The sequence below is a fragment of the Fringilla coelebs genome (assembly GCF_963513975.1).
Source record: "Fringilla coelebs genome assembly, chromosome: 5".
NCBI classification, from domain to species: domain Eukaryota; kingdom Metazoa; phylum Chordata; class Aves; order Passeriformes; family Fringillidae; genus Fringilla; species Fringilla coelebs.
Window position 1 is genome coordinate 3205709 of NC_140033.1, and position 19455 is coordinate 3225163.

Sequence of the window (19455 nt, forward strand, 5' to 3'; positions counted from 1 at the left end):
CCATACACAGCTTTACAAGTTGCTCCCCAAGGCCCTCCAGGCAAGGCATATCTGCAAACCCGGCTCAAGGAGACTGATTAAAACCAGATGAACTGTGCTTTGGGCTTTAATAAAACATGTCTTAATAAAATGCATTTGTTTGCAAAGGTTTTTATGATTCTTCTGACTCGGTTTGATTAGAGCACCAGCAGCCAGTGGCGTTGAGCAGCAATGCTATTAGGATTTAATTGAGTGCAGATCACACCCTCTTCATCCCTGCTCTGTTACCTGCTACAGCACCTCGAAATCACAGAGACTACGATCAAAACTGACTTTTAAGCACTGAGAACTTGAAGCAGGAGGATGAGTGTATTGAAACAGGATGAGCCTCGTGGCAGGGAGAAATTATGAGGAGGACTCTGTCTTATCAGAAGGCTAATTATTATACTATATTAGTATATATTATATTACACTATATTACATTATATCTAAACTGAATCTGCCAAGCACTCAGCTCTGCACACACTGCACAGAATCTCGTGACTGTCAGTGACAGTCCTGACACACACACACACACCTGGGCCTGACAGGCCAAGGAACCAAAACACCATCACTGTGGGGAAACCATCTCCACATTGCATTCTGCTTTGGCACACACACAGGCACAGCAAATGAGATAAGAATTGTTTTTCCTTTCTCTGAAGTTCTGAGAATGTGAAACCCAGAAATACTCTTGGGAAGAACTGTGCCTTGCTTTACTCTGTGAAGAGAAATGTGGTGACATGAGTGTGGCTGACCTGATGATCAAACACCAGCTTGGGGCCTCCATCTGCTGCAGTGTCCTCGCTCAGCAGCATCCAGGTGTTGGTGTCGATGTCGTAGCGGTAGAAGTCGCTTTTCAGGGACTTGCTGTTCCTCACGGAGGAATCCAGGTACCGCCCCAGGGTGTAGATCTGCCGGCGCTGGATGTCAATGCACATCTTGTGACAAGACCTGGCACTGGGACCGCTCTGAGAAAGCAAAGGACCACAAAAATGAAGAGAATGATGGATTTAATGTTGCTCCAGGTAGGTCGCTAAGGGGAAATAAGTATTAGCAGCAGCTAAGAAATCCTTGGGGAATTCAGGAAAATCTGCTCGTAATCAAATGCAGGATTAATATATAACTAACTACAAGAGAACATCCCATAACTTCTGTCCTTTAGAAAGACACCAGCAAAAACCTTAATGCATTTGTCACAACAAACTTATGATTTGAACCTTTTTTGTCAGATTCCTTAGAAAACAGACAGTTTCTCCCAGAAGTGATTCTCAGAGGCGTGTGAAAACTACTTGATCTTTTAAAATAACAGAAGTCGATGCACATGAGAGGCAAATTAAGATGTCACAGCCTATAAATAGCTACACAGGAAGAAGATTAAGAAGTGCTCTATTACAAGAGCCTCTGTTTTATTAATAGGCTGTTTTCTAACAGATCATAAGCAGACACTCCCCCAAGCAATCACATCCCGTAATGGCTCTGGGAAGGTAACAAAAGCACTCCCTGTCCTTCACAAATAGATACGGCCCTCCCAGCCTCCAGCTGAAAGAAAGTTTCCCACGGTAAGCAAAACTGCCCTGAGTTATGATCTTCAAGAGAAACACACAGAGTGCCCCATGTCAAATTATTATGGGCTTAATCCATCCAGGAGTGCTCAAGTTAAATCATGGAGTAATTTATTTAATGACATTATAATGATGATTACACAGTCCTGGGCAGTTTCCTTTCTGCTTCCCAAATCTCTTTTTAAGGGCCTTCATACACTTCTTGTTGAAGCATGAGAGTGATGTTCTGGTACACCAAAACATTAGAAATCAAGGTTTGCAAAGTCTTAAGTGCAAAATATGAGACGAAAAACATCATATCGTGAGTACAGATCAATTCTGTAGTTTACTTTGACACAGTTGGGTGCCAGGACACAAAGAATGGCTTCCCACTGACAGAAGACAGGTTTAAATTAGATATGGGGAAGAAATTCTTCCCTGTGAGGGTGGTGAGGCCCTGGCACAGGGTGCCCAGAGAAGCTGTGGCTGCCCCTGGATCCCTGAAGTGTGCAAGGCCAGGCTGGACAGGGCCTGGAGCAACCTGGGATAGTGGAAGGTGTCCCTGCCCATGGTAGGGCAGTGGAATGGGATAATCTTTAAGGTCTCTTCCAACCCAAACCACTCTGAGATTCTATACAAAAAAATCTATTCAAAACCACTGAAAAGTAAAGATTGGGCAAGTAGGCAAGGATATAGCAAATCTTTAAAATCATTATTGAAGACTTATAGTTAAAGAAGAATGGCCATATCACACCAAATAATCAGCACAACAGCTGCACTGTGTACTACCTTATGTAGAATATCTTATGAACAAACCTTCATAATTGTACCCTTTCACTTAAATTCCATTGAAATTTAAAGCACACTAATGGAATGCACATCACTAAATTGGATAAAACAAGAAAGGAAGCATTACATCTTTGTTGTCAAAAGCCTTTACTATTTATATTACAGAATTCAATTTCTTGATTAAGCAATGGTTCCAGGAAACTGTTTACAGTAACTCAAAAGACCATGTGAAGAGGTGAACTGAATTGTTCATATTTTGCAAATATGAAGCATTATGTTGGCAATGATTACAGCTTTGAGAATTAGTTACTTCATGGTAATTAGGATAATTTTATTTTCTGAAAATAAAAGTACTGAGAGCAGTGAAATATTAGCATAAAATCCTGAAATGCAGCAAAAAACTCATTGCCTTTGGTCACAAAGGAAGATGACACAGAACAACACAATTATCTTTGTTCCTAGAAAATACAAGAACAGCATCTTGCAGAGGTCCCTGTTCCAAGCACATGGGGGAGTTCCTCCTTTGCATGAGGAGCACCAATCTGTGCACTCACAAAGGCAGCCCCTGGTTCATAAATAAATCACCCCAGCGTGCAAAGTCCATCCCAAGTCATGGAGCCGGGACCCTGAGGGCTGTGGCACCAGTCCCCTGCCCATGAGCACCTATTTGCCTTGGCACAGATGCCTTGTGGGTGAGATGTGAGGACCCACCTCTGCTTTCTGACCCTCCCCTCTGGCAAGTCACTGCAGTTTTTTAATGGAATTGGCCAATTTAAGAATCATTCCCCCACTCTCTCACCTCTATGTGGACTAAATTAAATCCTTCCAAACTTGTTCAAATAATGTCTTTGGCACTTTCAGGAGTAAATCTCCAATTTAGCAACTTCCAGATCTGCCTTGCTATGAAAAGCTACACCATCAACCAAAATTTGTCTGAGTACAAGTACAAGGCTGAGACACTTCACAACTCAATACCCATTTCAAGGCGATGGCACCAAAACCACAGTTGCTACAACTAAATATGCAGCATACAGATTTCCTAAGACTATTTTAAAATGAGAAAAGAATTCAGGAAAAATACCTTTTTTCTTTAATTACATCCTAGCCACATCTCACACACCTGCTTTCTTAAAGAGCTCTTAAGGTTAACATTTCATCTCCACAGACACAGAATCTTCATCACCTCAAGTTCATGCAAGAACTTCAGCTCTACCAAAAACCAGCTCTTGTAATACAGGAAACTTCATTCAATTTGAAACCTGTTCTCCAAGAAAACTGGAGTTCTGCCTGCACACCACTCACAAGATCACAAGAAACTTGCCAGTTTCCTCCTTAGCCTACATGTTTACCAAAATGAGTAAATAACTCCATTAACAGTGATACATGCTGGCTTGACATTTAAGGCAGAAAAGGGGAAAGGTCCAAATCTGTGTTGACTTCTGAGTTCAGCTTGACCATGGCAGCCCTTGCAGCTCATGTGTACTTCAAGAGGGACACAAAGTCCATTTACAAAGAACACTACAAAAGAGTAAAACACTTCAAGGCACATGTGATGAATCAAGTGCCCGTGGGTGGCTGCGAGTGTTCATGCAAAGCCGTGTGCTCCACGTGGTTACGACAGCAGCCCGTTGTTCACACGAGGAACACTCTGCCACAGCTTGTCATGGACACAGCAATCCAGTAAAACCAAACAGGAAAGTGTGTTGATTCCACAAGTGTTCAAAGAATCTGACCCTTTAAAAGCAATGAGTGAGAAAAACTGACCATGACAGAGATGAGTCTGTAACCCAAGGTTGAAGAGATCAAGCATGGCTAGAGGGCAAAAGAGCAACCTTTTATCCTCCTGCCAGGATGTAAGCTGGTCATGATCCATTAATTAATATCCCAGGCTGAGTGGATCTTACTAGAGATCTCTATGCCCTTCTTCAAATTCAGGCCTTATCACCAAGTCACAGTATTGACAAGTTGCTTCTGTGACTGTCTGAACTCATAACAAACCTGTGCAAAACTCCTCATCTCTGAAGTGTTCAAGGCCAGTGGATGGGGCCCTCAGCAGCCTGGCCTAGTGGAAGGTGTCCTTGCCCAAGGCAGGGGGGTGAAACTAGAGGATCTTTAAGGCCCATCCCAACCCAAACCATTCTGTGATTTTATAATTAAGTACTTTACTTTAGATCTGGTTTCTTCTAAGTTGTTACACGTGGAATCCACATTTTTGCAGATGAACCTTCACGACCTGATTGACTGAGGTAACAGAGGTGTCACTTCCCAAACAGAGCCCATCTTCCAAAAGGCTCTGAAAGTCACACAGCAACAGCACCCAAACGACCTGAACAAACACTGCCTCTGGGGACTCCTTCCAATTCTCATCAGAAAGCTCCTGGCACACACACTGCAGAAAACCACACGTGAAAGGGGCTTGTGATTGGGCTAAGTCTTTATTCAGATGGCAATAAGTGTGTCAGGCTGCTTTGGCCAGTGCCTCAGCTGCTGCCAAGGCTGTGATGGCAAGAGGAAAGCATTAGCATATCACATTTCTAACCTACAGGACACCAAACAATACCAAAAACTACTAAGCACAGGCACTGCTGGGTTTGTGTGGGACTCAATAAGTGCCCGCACAGAGCCAGGACTGACCTGAACAAAGTGGCTCTGTGCCACCCAGCCCCACCATACAATCAGCACAGCACAATAACAGCTAAAACAGATTAAACAGCATGTGCAGGGTACTGTTTGGAAGTGCTACAAAATACCAAGCTTTATGCCCAGCTCCAAGGCTCTTCTTTGAACAGGTTGGCGTTGATGTAACTCCTCTGGTCTCTACAGCACAGATAAACACCCAGGTGAGGGTGGGATGGTGGGGAAAGGAAGAGAGGCTGTATGGCCAGGAGCACTTAAGAAAGGCTTTCAATCCTTTAAGCACCCAGGGCCAAATAGGATTTTTAGGTTTCGTCAGTGCTACACGAAATTCAATTGTGCAATGCCAAGTGAATACACAGTATACTTTATGAAAAGCCTTCTCAACATGCTAAGCCACTTTATAAAATCTAATTAGAGCTTTCTTCATTTAACTTGCAAATGCTGAAAGCAATTATCCCACTTAAGGACTAACTTACAAAACGTTTTCAAAAAGCAACACAACAGCACCGAGAGACAACACCGCCTCCTTAGAATAATTGATTTGTTCCTATACAGGGGAGAAAGGATTGGGACTCAACTCCTTAGGGTAAGGTCTGCTCAAATCACTATTTATGCCAAAATCAGCAGGCATCATCTTAGCAACAGCATCCTGGAATGCTACATTAAGGCACAAACATGATAGCTTTCATTTTTTTGGTTTGTTTTTAAATAAATGTCCTATGAGCCTCCTTTAATGAGAACATGACCGCAGGAAGCCGGTTCCACTGCCCATCCCAAACAAAAACTGGGGGAGCTTGGCTTCTTCTGGTTATCATAACCTTTTGCAAATAAAGGGGTTTCAGTTGCAAGAAAAATCTGTTTTATTCAGACCAATCCAGATGAAAAACCTCAGGAGCAAGCCTGGATCCTGTTCAAGAGTCAGGGAAATAAAAACAAAGAACAGCTGACTAATTCTCCGTTCTTGGTCCTGTAAAAGACTGAGTGGAATGTGAACACTGCCTCCAGTATGAAGTTCAAAAATAAGCGTCATGAGGTAAATGCTCTTGTCCTAAAGCAAACTAGGACGAGGACATAAAAAGACACAAACAACCTACTTTGTTTCCAGTCCTGAGAGCAGCCTGTCAGGCAACAAATAGTCCCTCCTGCCTACACACAACTGCAGAGATTAATTGCTCTCATTTCCCAGTTTTGGACTATTATTCGTTTCCTCCTCCCCCCCCCCAAAAAAAAGGGGAAAGTTCTCCACAAACTTGAAAATTAAAGGAAATGCATATTATTCCTGGCTTTAATTCAAGTCCATGTGCTTTAAGATTAGAGCTTGTTAGTGCTTTATCAATGCCAGTCTACAGCTAATGCGCTCCCAAAATGTTTAATCTGAGCCGCAGCAAAGATCTGCTTTGCTCTAGATGAGCACTAAATTCAGCAAGAGAAACAACTGCAGCTATACAACAAAATAAAAAACATTTTCATCCAAAACAGGTTACTCATAGAAGGCATTTTAAGTTTATCATACCCTAAAGGTGCCAGAAACATAAGAAAATAATTTAATCTATTATTTTTTTTACGGTACCATGGAGGATTTGTATGGGCCCTCAACAGAAAACACAAAACAGGAGCTGGGGGCCCACAAAATCATCAATGATGTGCCAGGAGCACCAAACCACCAGAGAGAGAGTCCTGCACATCCAGTCACACAACAGGAGCATCACAGCCGTGCTCAAGGCCAGAGCAGTCCAGCACAGGCACATGGCAGGGGCTCAGAGCCCTCTGGAAGGGTTTCTGCAGCGTCAAAGACCCTCCCTCCAACAGCACATTCCAACCTCCTACTCTGTATGATGGCAGGAATCAGTGCCACCCCTGTCATTTGATATCCAAGACCAGACAGTTCCAACTCTAGAATTAAAAACCTTGTTGCACAGGGTAGATGCAGCACAAGTGTTTCCAGGATCATAAAATGGGAGTTTACCTCCAAAAAATGTTTTTTGGATACTCTATGTACACACCATTCTTACTCTGCAGATAATCCCTGGAAGTGTCCAAGGCCAGGCCGGATGGGGCTTTGGGCAACCTGGTCTAGTGGAAGGTGTCCCTGCCCATGGCAGGAGTTTGGGACTAGATGATCTCTAAGGTCCCTTCCAACCTTTAATATTCCATGATTCTTGCCACTATTTATAAAAGTAACAGATATTCCAACTAAATTTTAAGGCTGCTTTAGCAGTTATAAAGAATATTTCTGAGAACATGCAAGATCCTCAGCCACAGAATGGTTCAGGTTGGAAGGGACCTTAAAGCTCATCCACTCCCCTGCCTTCCACTATCCCAGGTTGCTCCAAGCCCCTGGGACTGCACACTTCCAGAGACAGGGCAGCCACAGCTTCTCTAAAAAACTGTTGCATATAAATTAAATATGTTCTGCCAAAAAATAATCTGTGAAGCCTAAGAAAAAGACCACAATCTATCTAAGAGTCATCATGCTGAAAACTCCTCAGGACCAGTACTGGAAAGCCATGAATTTAGACAATTTTTCACACAAGAGAGTTAAATGCCTTATTATAAATATTAGGTTTGGATATTAAAAAGTTATAATTAACTATTAATAAGTCCAGGCAGAGCCAAGACAGGAAGACATCCTTGGTCAGGCAGTTGACACAGAATCAGAGCTATGGCTAATCTGCTTACTGGTGCCCTCCTACAGCGATGCCACGGGATAGATTTACCAGCAAAGTCCTTTCTGGGCATCTGACTCAGACATGATGGAGCAGATTAAAGTCAGAGGCAGCTTTCAGCACAGTTTTGTGTGCACATCTCTTCAAGGTGGGAAAACAAAATTTAATAGGATGAAGCTTTCTTTTTCCCCTTCCTAAAAGCATGCTCATATTTGGGACAGTCCTAATTTCCTACTGTTGATGCTGTGTGGTCATGAGCTGAGCCTGCCACAAAGAGACTTTCCCTGCTTAAATTAGAATTAAAAAATAAATGGCCTGATGTTCTATTTTTGAAAGACAGTTCAATGAGCTTATAAGTCAAATGATCAGGCTCAGAGATCATACAACACAATCCTTATGACAGCAGTAGGCTGGATTTGATGACCCTTGACAGCTCAACCCTTCCAGTCTGACACGAACTTGACTCCAAGTCTTTGCTCCATCCTTCAGGGATCAGCACAGGTTTATCACAGCACAGACTTGGTGCAGCCCATGAGGATTGCTATGAAAACAAATAGATAATGCTCTATTCTCATGAAATTATTATTTATTAGCCTCCCTGCCAGCCTGCTTGTAGAAATAACTAATTTGAGAGTGTTTTCATAAAGGAATGAATTAATACATGATCTTCTGGCTTCTGATGTGCCCTGATCAAGGCACCTCTAAAGACCAAGTGTGTCCTCACAGCTGAACTTTCCAAAGCACCAACACTGTGCTTTGACAGCTGTGCTGCCTGAGTGTTCCTACGGTGCAGAAACAGCTTTGGCAGCCACTGCCAGAGGAACTGCCAGCGCAGGAGCCACATTCCTGGATCTCCTGAGCTCTCTGCTCTCACGCCAAGGTATCATCAAGGCCTTCCAGCAATGCATAACACCATGGATCTTATGCTGCAGTAACACATCTTAAAAGACAGTGGGAAGGGGAAAAAGCTCCCACATCTTCAAGCATCCAAATAGTGGGAAATAATTTGTGGCCACTCAGTATTTAAAATGGGGGTATAAAAAGAGATGAAGGGGGACTTTTTACACAGGCAGATAGTGACAGGACAAGGTGGAACAGTTTAAACTGAAAGAGAAGACATTTAGATCAGCTGTTATAAGGAAATTCTCTGCTCAGAAGGGGGGTGAAGCCCTGGCACAGGGTGCCCAGAGAAGCTGTGGCTGCCCCCAGATCCCTGGAAGTGCTCAAGGCTAGGTTGGATGGGGCTTGAAGCAACCTGGGATAGTGGAAGGTGTCCCAGTGCATGGCAGGGGGTGGAATGAGTTGATCTTTAAGGTCTCTTCCAACACAAGCCATTCTGTCATTCTTTAATTTCTTTGAAGAAGGTTGCAGGAATGTGTATGAAGGTCTTGTGCAGGCTTTAGTTTACAGTCAAAAATAAAAGTCATCCAACCTCTGTGATTCAGCTTACAAATGCAAACAAGAGAAGTACTGAAGGAATACCCCAGTACATGGCGACCTTGCAGCAAAAGGACATCAGTTCTGTGCTATTTCTAACAAAAGCCACAATTCACCTGCAAACAAAGCACAGCTCACACTGGTGAAATGTGAAAAAAGTTTCAACTTCTTAAATTTTACCAACTAAATTGTCAGTTTGTTCCACATCCAGTGCTAAGCTTTGCTTTCAGCAAAACTGATGAAATGTAACAGACAACCCACCAGAGAACCAGAGCTTTCACCAGCTCTGAGATGGGCCCTCAGGACAACGTCCCTCGTGTGCCGAATTTAACTAACCCCATTAACAATTGCAGGATGTTGAATGAGGTCATTTTTGCATGCATCACAAGTTCACTCTGTCCTCTCATTACCAGTAACAATGGCCAGTGAAGGTCCAGCCAAGAGAGATTTTTCCATAGACACAAACTACTCAGCAGAGCTACAGCCTCACTTGCAGACCAGAAGGCTGAAAAAATTTAACTGGTTGCTTATAAACTGTTCAGCCACAAAGGTTACAAGCAAAGCTATGCTTTTGGAAGTTGATTTTTTTTGGTAATTAATTGTCCTTGAGATGCTGGTGATAGACAAACATGAAATTCTAAGTCCAAATCCTTATGTTTCTGAGAAAGTGAAGGCAGTTTTGAGTTGTGTCAAATGAGTAATTTGCACTTGAAGATGTTTGCAAGTTGTCAAAGTGGCTGTTTAGTTTCCTAGAGCCTGGTATCAGTAACATCTCCATCACATGCAAACCCTGGAAAATTCAAGGATTAAGTCCTATTAAACACATTAAGCTCTTTCAGATAGATCTGAATTCAACACATCATTGCACCAGCCACTGTGCCACTAAGTTCTCTTGAGACACTCCACAAAGCTCAATTCCCAATTACCTCCAATACCCAGTTGCTGAAATACCTCAGTAGCAAGGTCCACAAAAACTTGCTACATTTTCAAGCACGTAATTATCCAGACAATTTAGCTACGGATTTGTCTGTGATACTACTTGAGACTGCTTCCCCTACGTTACCACCTTGGGATAACTGATATTTCTTTAGGGATTTCTGTATTTGTACAGACTGAGCAGTGCTAATGTAACATTAATGTAACAAGTCTCTCAGTGTAGCTGAAATAAGACATCACTCTACTCCCAAGGCAAAGTTGACTGGTGTGTGAAGCTACTTTCACTCACCGGCAAAAGAGTTAAGTTTTCCTTCCACCTCTACATATTCTCCTATTTCTTTAAAATCCTTTTCTTTTAATCCCTTCAGTGTGAAATGCTGGGGTCCTGGCATTCCAGCTGGCTCATCTCACAGGTGCATATTTCTGTGTCTTTAAAAGCCAAAAGGATATAAATCAGAATTCCTTGTACCAACATCAACCTCTTCATGAAATCTCTACCTGAAAATCCTGTAATGTCATTTCCCCCCAGGATGCATCCACAGCCACCCAAGAATGACTCTACACTGCCTCATCTACAATTTACAGGGAATTGCAAAATGCATTAGGATGATGCAATAATGTCCTAATAAAGCCATGTAAGTAAAATAAAGTTCCATTCCAGACCAGAGATCAGAGCATTAAACTCATCATAAGCTGCAGCTGAAGTGGTGATTTTTATCGGAACATAAACGCCACAAATCAACTCTGCCTGATGCATTACTTCAAGGACTAAAAGTAGTTTTACTTTGCAACTGAAAGCTTTATGATGACTTGGAAATTCAGCATAACCTGAAGACTGGCATGCACAAGCTCCAGAGCTGCCAAAGTTGTGCAGCCTCCAGAACACTGGGCACAAGGCATTTATTTAATGCTCCTGTCTCCACGAGACTGACTTGAACAGCAGTGTGTGGAGGAAAAGGACCTCCACACACTCAAACACCTGGTGTGAGGAATAACTGAAGTTTGGCTGGTTTTCTGGGCATTTTTTCATGCTGGAAGCAAGAAATACAGGCACCTAGTGAGGGAACTGAATAACTTAAGACCCGAAGCTGTTTTCAAATATGGATGATCTTTTCCTTAAAAAAATGTCAAAGTTAAAAAAAAAAAAAGACAAATAAACCAGGATTAAGAGGACAGAACTCTTGAGGCACACAAGATAGCATAAGCACATAAGTCAGCTTTGAAAGCTGAAAACCTTTTCCAAAAAGCTAATTTAAAAATAAATTATTTTAAAAGCTGAGGTTCTACTCCCTCAACAGGGTTTTTTGCTTTAGGCTGCTTAAGTGGAAATCACTGGGGATGTCAGTTAGGCATATGTGAAAGTCTCTCTCAAACATTCTGGTGAAAGAATACTGGCTTAGAACACTTTAAACCATTATGCTACTAAATAGGGAGGAAAATAAACCATTAGCCTGTGATATTTAGGATCAGCCTAGGATACTTTTCATTTGGTTCACTCCAGCATCTGCTGTCTTTGTCCCTACTTTTGTAGGCATTTGCACTATTTAGGGAGTTGGCTCCGAGGTACGTCTGCAGTATCCAAGTTTCTTTCAGGGACAGCTGCTTTCCCCCTATGTGCTTTTGCAGCACCAGGGATCTCCTACAACTGAGCATCTGTACCACTGGAACTGCTCAGCAGTAGGACATGGCACACTCGCTGTATTAGATATCAAACCTGTAAACATCACAATATTTGCAACAAAAAGCCCCTCAAGTCACTTGATGTGTCTTCCAAACTGTATCACCATCTGTGGGAAGAAGTCAATATTTGAGACTAGTTCAGTTCCTACAAGTCAAAGCGCACAGGGTAAAAGCTTTACATTGATAAGTTCATGTACTTTTGCATCACACCCCAAAAAAAAACAGTCAGAGGTGTCACAAACTCCTACAAAAAATGCTTCTGTGGTAATATGACACTGAAAGCTTTGGGTAAATTCATCCATGTCAACAAATGCAAAGAAATGCATGCAGAGACTGGAGAAAATTAAACTGGAAATACAATAGCAGCTGAAATTCCCCCTGGCTCTCACCATTAGGAGATCTTTCTACACTTGTCAGCTTTTACTTTCAGCATTCTGGAAAAGCACTTTCTGTTCACAGCAAACTGTCACCTCACAATATACCCATTTTCTACATCATTTTGAACCTACTGAACAGGAGGCACTTGTTGACCTACACTTTCCTTCACTGTGAGCAAAGATTTAGCCTCTCAAGCAGTTACACCATGACAAGACCTTCACTTCTACCTTTGGTAAGGAAATACTTCAACAATTTTTGAGAGAAACACAGTGTCACCTAAACCTAACCCATTTACACAATTTCCACATCCTTCACAGAGCTGATTTGTGAGCAGGATTTTCCTCTGAAGAAGCCAGAATGAGGATGAGTCAATGTATTTTCCAAGAAGCAACGCAGAAGGTACCAATCAGTGCAGTGACACTGTTTGAAGGGAGACCCCCCTATCTCTTGTCTCTAGGAAATACTAGAACAAGGTACAGGAATACCAGAGACACACAAAATATGCCAACTATCACACTGCTTTAGCCTCATTTTTCTGATCTCCAGAGGCATCAACACCCCTCAGCATTTTGATCCCATTTCAAAATCCCCTGACTATCAATTTACACCAGTCTTTCCTACACTTAAAACTGTCCTCCTGCACTGATTTTAACTAAATTACCCTTCAAAAGAGAAAGCTGCTGCTTGGAAACTAGAAATAGACATCAAAACACACACATGAAATTTCCCTGTTAACTGACACTGGCTTAGAGTAAAAATGCCCAAGGAATGACAAGGTTTGGTTTTTTTTAAACTATTTATTCCCTAATCCTGAAGAGGTGCGTTGATCTACAGCCACTAAAAAACCCTGAAGACAACAGCATTTGTCAGAACATTCCAATTGATTCAGGGTAGAAACTTTTAAAGGCTGTTAAATGAAACCTATTTTGGCTGTGCCTTGTGCCAGCTGATTCACAGGGCTGTCACATACTCCAGAGACAGAAGTTGTGGGGAAGCTGAGAGGTCCTGAGCTGCTCCAGGGAGCATCTCCCTGGAAGGATTCAGGCTTGAGGAAGAGGATTTGACAAGCACAGCAGGAGTCCTGCTGGATCCATACTCTGAAGGGATGGTGGGGTCTGTCTGCCCATCAGCAGTGGTGGTGTGCTCACCAGCATGTCCTGCAGACCCTGTTTTCGTGCAGTAGGTGATCAGCTACTCCAGCAGAGCCCTGAGCATTTTGTCCAGACATACAAGACAGACAGAAGGAGCTGGAGCATATCCAGAGGGGCTGAGGGAGCTGGGAAGGGGCTCAGCCTGGAGAAAAGGAGGCTCAGGGGGGACCTGGTGGCTCTGCACAACTCCCTGCCAGGACAGGGACAGCTGGGGGATGTTGGTCAGGCTCTGCTCCCAGGGACAGGAGGAGAAGGAACAGCCTCAAGTTACACCAGGGGAGGATGAGCTTGGATATTTGGGAAAATTTCTTCACTGAAAGGGTTTTCCATCCCTGGCACAGCTGCCCAAAGCAGTGATGGAGTCCCAATCCCTGGAGGAACTCAAGACCCACATGGATGTGAGACTTGGGGACATGGTTTAGTGATGGCCTTGGCAGTGCTGGGAGAAACAGCTGCAGTTGATTTTAGAGGGCTTTTCCAACTGAACTGCTCAATGATTCTATGAAAAAGAGCTATGGAAAATCAGCTTTGGTGTCTAATTGTTAAAAAAGACAAATGCAACTTCAGGTGACAAAGAGACACTTCTCTGGAAAATGTTGAAAAACAGCAGCAAAAACATTTTTAAAAGGTCACACAGCGTTCTCCTAATGCACTGCAACAGAAGCTCCCAGTACTCTTGTCCCAAAAGCATTACTCTGCATTATCCCTACAATAACACTGGACAGGATGCAACTTTCACCATATTTCACTCTTATCCAAGTTTAATTATTGAGTGGCTAATTTAACCACTGTCACTGATTAATTAGAATAAAAAAGCTAGAAGCAGAACTAGCACAATACAACAAAACAAGATTAAGCTCCACTGGAATCTACTCTGAATATTTTTTAAAATTCCATGTCAACAGACATTTCCTTTTTGCAAATTGTTTGTGAGCAGTTGATGTCCCTATTAGAGAAACATCTGGAGTCTTTGTTTTTTGAATATACTTCTCAACATTTGAGATTGACCTTTCCATTTCTAAATCAGGTTTTATCCAGATCTCTTTGGAAAAAAAAGCCCACAACCCATTGCTGGTTTCCAAGTCCAGCAGCTGCCAGCTCATTGTACCTCAGAAAGTCACCAAAAACCTGAACTACACTTCAGGAGACCTCCTGAACGCTGCTGAATGTATGAAAGAATCATGGAATGCTTTGGGTGGGAAGGGACTTTGAAGCCCATCCAGTGCCATGCCCTGCCATGGGCAGGGACACCTTTCACTATCCCAGGCTGCTCCAAGCCCTGCCCAACCTGGCCTTGGACATTCCCAGGGATCCAGGGGCAGCCACAGCTGCTCTGGGCTCCCTGTGCCAGGGCCTGCCCACCCTCCCAGCCAGGAATTCCTTCCCAATATCCCATCTAACCCTGCCCTCTGGCACTGGGAAGCAATTCCCCCTTGTCCTGGAACACCATGCCTTTGTCCCATGTCCCTCTCCAGCTCTCCTGAAGCCCTTTTAGGCACTGGAAGAGTCTCTGAGCTCTCCTTGGAGCCTTCTCTTCTCCAGGTGAGCACCCCCAGCTCTGCCAGCCTGACTCCAGAGCAGAAGTGCTCAAGTCCACATCATCAAAGCCTGTTGAGCTTCTCAACCACCAATACTCCAAGTCCTCCTCCTCCACAGGGCTGCTCTTGGATCCATTCTCTGCTTGGCCTCTATCTGCTCTTGGAATTGCCCCAGTCCATGTGCAGGACCTTGCACTTGGCCTTGTTGAACTCCACAAGGCTCACAGGGGCCTCACCTCACAAGTTTGTTGCAGAGAGTCCTTCCAGAATTCCCTTTCCAGAGTTTCTCCACACTTTTCTCTATTAAGTACATCCCTTCTTCAAAACTCCTCATACATTCAGCAAGTCTCCACTTGTAAAACATTCCTCTTTCTTCCTCTCCTTGCTAGACTCTTCCCATCTTCCATCTGAATTTCCTGAGCTTCCATAACACTCTGCTAACATTTTTCCTTCCAAAATCCCTTTTTAATCATTTAATCACATAAAAATCACAACTCTTCTACTGTGTCTCCTCCACAGCTCTCCTTTTGTGCATTCCTCCTTTCTCCCATCCCAGCCAGGCCTCCTAAGCTTTAGAGAAACTCAACTGGATGTGGCACAACCGCAGCAAGAAGCAAATGCATCCTTTAAACACTGATCCACACTGGTTTGTGCAGGAAGAACACACAGCAGCCCCTTTCTGACTAAACAGAACATAAATACAACAATTTTACCTCTCCACAGCTCTGTTATGACAGAAACCAGAGTATCACATTCAGTTTTGTTATTGCCCATTTTGTAAAGGATGTTCCAATCAGTAAGTACATGACACAGAGATTTGAGGGCTACAGGAAATGCCTGTGAGATTTTTTTTTTCCAGCTCAGGCTATTTGTCCTACTTGATCACAACCTCTAAAAAACCTTTGCTATGAAAAAAAAAAGAAAATATTAAAGTGTTATTTAATCTAGTAAGGAAGCTCACAAAATTAGCCGTGACAAGAAACTGAGAAATACAAATGAAAAACAAGATGTTTTTATACTGTTTTCAAATAGCTGAGGAAATAAACTCCTGAATTTGTCAAAAAAGTGGCAAGATCTCAAACTTTTCATACCTCCAAGAAGAGGTGGCATGAATTTTCCTCTGACAAAGAAGTAATGAACACAAAATACAATACCCACACTAAACTTGAAGATTTCAGTGTATAGTGAAATGAATTATAGAAGCCAAAGGTCTTGGACTTTTTTTTGTCTGGTCCTATAACCCAAGCTACATTCATTTCAGGTTTCATACGTCAAATACTGAGCAAAACAGGCCAAGGAAAATGGTTCAACTGAATTCCACGAAAGCTCTTGGGGTTGTGTAGCCTTTGGCAGTAACCCCTGTCCTCTAGATTTCCATCTGGTAGTTGTCCATTTCTATTCATTTTTGACAGAAGCTAAAAAAATAAACAATTGGTTTCTGAAGCTCAAACACCAGGATCAGGTCTGAAATGTTCATTAGCAAGTTCTTGGAACCTTCCAATGGGAGGTGTCCCTGCCCATGGCAGCAGGGCTGGAACTGGATGATCTTTAAGGTCCCTTCCAACCCAAAACATTCTGTGATTCTGTGATAAGTCTGGTTGTTCAGCCACACAAAATTATTTAACTCGTGCTCTACTTGCTGAGCTGATTTTTTGGCTGATCATTTCTGCTTTTGAGAAATAAACCTTTCCCCTTCAGGAATCTTAGCACTTCAAAGCCACCTCCAGCCCATAATTTCCCCATGTAAGCATTTCAAAAGTCTTCAGAACTTGAAGGTCTGAACTCTGTGGCTCTCACCCTTATACTGCACTTCAACACAAGTACTTTAGGAGGGGCAATTTTGTGGGCAACCATTGATGTATTTTTAAAAATATGGATGCAGAACTTACCTCTTTCTCAGTATCCCTGGATATACAGGTCCACTGGTTTTCCTTCACACTGTATGCCCAGAAGTCAGCCAGATCCTGAGTTCCATCCCAGCCACCAAACAAATAAACAGTTTCTATTAAAAAAAAAAAAAAGTTAATTTTATTTTAAAAAGAGAATGTGTTTAAACAGGCTAATGCCTACAAAACATCTGTGACAAAGACAAACTATCAGAAGATAAATTTAAACCCTTTTTTTTTTTTTTACTTAAAACACCACTGCTGTTTGAATGGAACTAGTCATCAAGACAAAAATGTGGTTTGGTTTAGTAATGGAAGATTTTAGGATTGATAGACAGCCAATTCTCAGAGTCATTTTCTATTTCCACATTTACATAAGAGGCAATCAAACCCACAGCCTTCTGATTAAAATTCCAGACAGACAAATGAACAATATTTAACATTTTGGATCCTGTGCATGTAGTCTATCAATGACATCTCATCCTGTGCCCTGTTTTGGTGCAAGATTTATGCATCAACAAGATTTTGGAGATAGGAAGCAGCAAAGTTTTTCTGTTTAGTCCATCCCTTAGGTAAAAAAAATCAAGCACACAATCCTCTTCAAGGGAAATGTCTTGCATAAAATAACTTACCTGATGCCACAAAAGCCAGTGAGCACAAGAGTCACAAATTTAAGTCAGTGTTACAGGGCTGTCACATCAAACCCGCAACTGCTCTGTGTACAACAAGTTCTAAGGCTTCCCAGACTCACTGATAAAGCCAGATGAAGCCTTTGAAAAGGGGAAGCATTTAAGAAAGGAGTTTCTATTCTGCCATGGAGAGATAACCAAACTGCTCCCATTATAGAAACAGCATTATCTGGTCTCAAATTCTAAAAATACTTCATTTTTAGACTGCATTAAAACAGAACACAAAGCCAAGCCCAAGAAGAACAAGCTCCTCAAGACTTGCAGAGCTTTGAAAAACTCCTTTAATATCCACAAACCACTTCCATTATGGAGGTAATGGCCAATTTTTAATCCAACACCAATTAAAGCACGGAGTTAGAGCGCGATTATAAAATGGGACTAGTTCCTGACCCTTACCTACCATCAGGATAGTGGTCATCACCATGGAAAGGTTACCCTGGTTCATTAACTTTAATTACCCTTCCTCCTGGACTCAGGGCTCCCAGTGTTCCCTGCAAAGAGCAGGTCCCTTTGTGCACATAAATTCTCACAGCTCACAAAACCCACATTACCACAACAGCTTCATTGATAGCCGAGAAAAATAAAAGATTTGGCACCAGCTAAAAATCCTACTGGGGCCTTGCCAAAATGTCAGGCCTGCCTGGAAAGGCTTTGTTGGCTCACATGAAATTTAATAGCAAACCTGAATGACTCCGATGAAAACTCAGATTTTGGAAGTTACCTAAGCCAGGCTGATAGAACTAAATGTGAGCACTGAGAGAGGAGAACAAACACCCAGCTGGTGCTGAGCACCACCAGAGCAACACCCTGAACACAACTGGACATGAACTCTGTGCCAGAGCCATTTTTCATCATGAAGTAAAACTGTAGCTCACATGAAAGAAAGGCTCCATCACTATCTAGACCCAAGGAAAGTAATTTTTTGTTTTGTGCCTTATTGCAGAAGTATATACATATTTTAGAGGAAGGTTCCATGTTTTAAAAGGAATGTTTCTTAATGCATAAATGCATCTGTTGCTGGTAATGTCAAGTAAATAATTTTTTATAGTTCTCCTAAAATTTGTAATTGTTTTCCCATGGTATAAAGCAAAAAAATAGTTGTTTGGTGGTTTGTGGGATTGTTCTTGTTTAGTTGGGGTTGGGTTTGATTGTTTTGGTTTGGTTGGGTTTGAGTTTTTTGGGGATTTTAAAGTTTTTTTTGAAGTCAAGCTTCACTCTATTTGCCAACCAGTATCATTGCTTGTATTCTAGCTGTTAATTCAGATTTTATGGGAGCGATTTTTTTCCACCCTGTATGCAGAGACTCAACGAGGACAGGGCAAATATTCAAAGAAGAGGACAGAGGCCACAAACCCCAGGCAGCAGCAGTGGGGCAGCCCTGCAGTCTCACAGCAATATAACTCTGGTAGCACTGGGGAACTCAAGGAGAAAAGGATCCTCCCTCTGCATCCAAGCAATATGGAACACAGCAAATTGATGCTGCTTTATTAAAGAGAGTCTCTATTCAGCTTTAGGAGCAGAGCAGGAGAATTTTCAAACCTAGCTTTAAGGCAACAAGAAAAAAAACATGAAAGCAATTATATTTACCCAAAGCTTTTACCAGCTACGTTTAGGAAGTCAAATTTCTCCTCCAGCAACCTCAGCTTATTTCCTCTACATTTTTTCTGAATACAAATTCAACACTTTGAATTAAATATGTTCTGTGAGTATTTCTAAACTGCTTGCTCAGTCAAAAATTTTTCTGTAATGTCTGAGTTCTTTTCTTCCCTTACTCTCCAGATGATTAAAAGGTGCCAGAGAAGTCCTCAAATTAGAGGACGTACATTCCCAACAATCCACATATTTCCTGTCAATCGCTCCTTAATTTCTATTTCTCAGAAAAGTAGCAAAGCAGCCTTCTCCAACCCGTTAAATATCAAAATTCCTGGGGTGGTTTCAGTCCAGGTTCACACACAGTCTCAGGGACAGTTCTCTACCTCCTGTTATCTGCATTTTCTCCATATGGTGAAATACTTGGTGGGGTTCTGGTATAGGAGGTCTTCCTCAGAGAATACATTCCAGTCCTGCTGACATATTATATTCTTTGGTCAAGTAGTATTTCCATGG

At 42.3% G+C, this 19455-nt stretch overlaps 1 protein-coding gene across 1 annotated transcript in view; it reads right to left on the minus strand.

Annotated features, from left to right (window-relative positions):
• MKLN1 (muskelin 1) overlaps positions 1-19455 on the minus strand; it is a 102971-nt gene that overhangs the window by 35835 nt on the left and 47681 nt on the right. Inside the window, exons 9-10 of the mRNA XM_084206527.1 lie at positions 16664-16776; positions 777-989 (exon numbers count right to left, since the gene is read on the minus strand). Of these exons, the coding sequence (XP_084062653.1) occupies positions 777-989; positions 16664-16776 (326 nt within the window). The remainder of the gene's footprint in view (positions 1-776; positions 990-16663; positions 16777-19455) is intronic.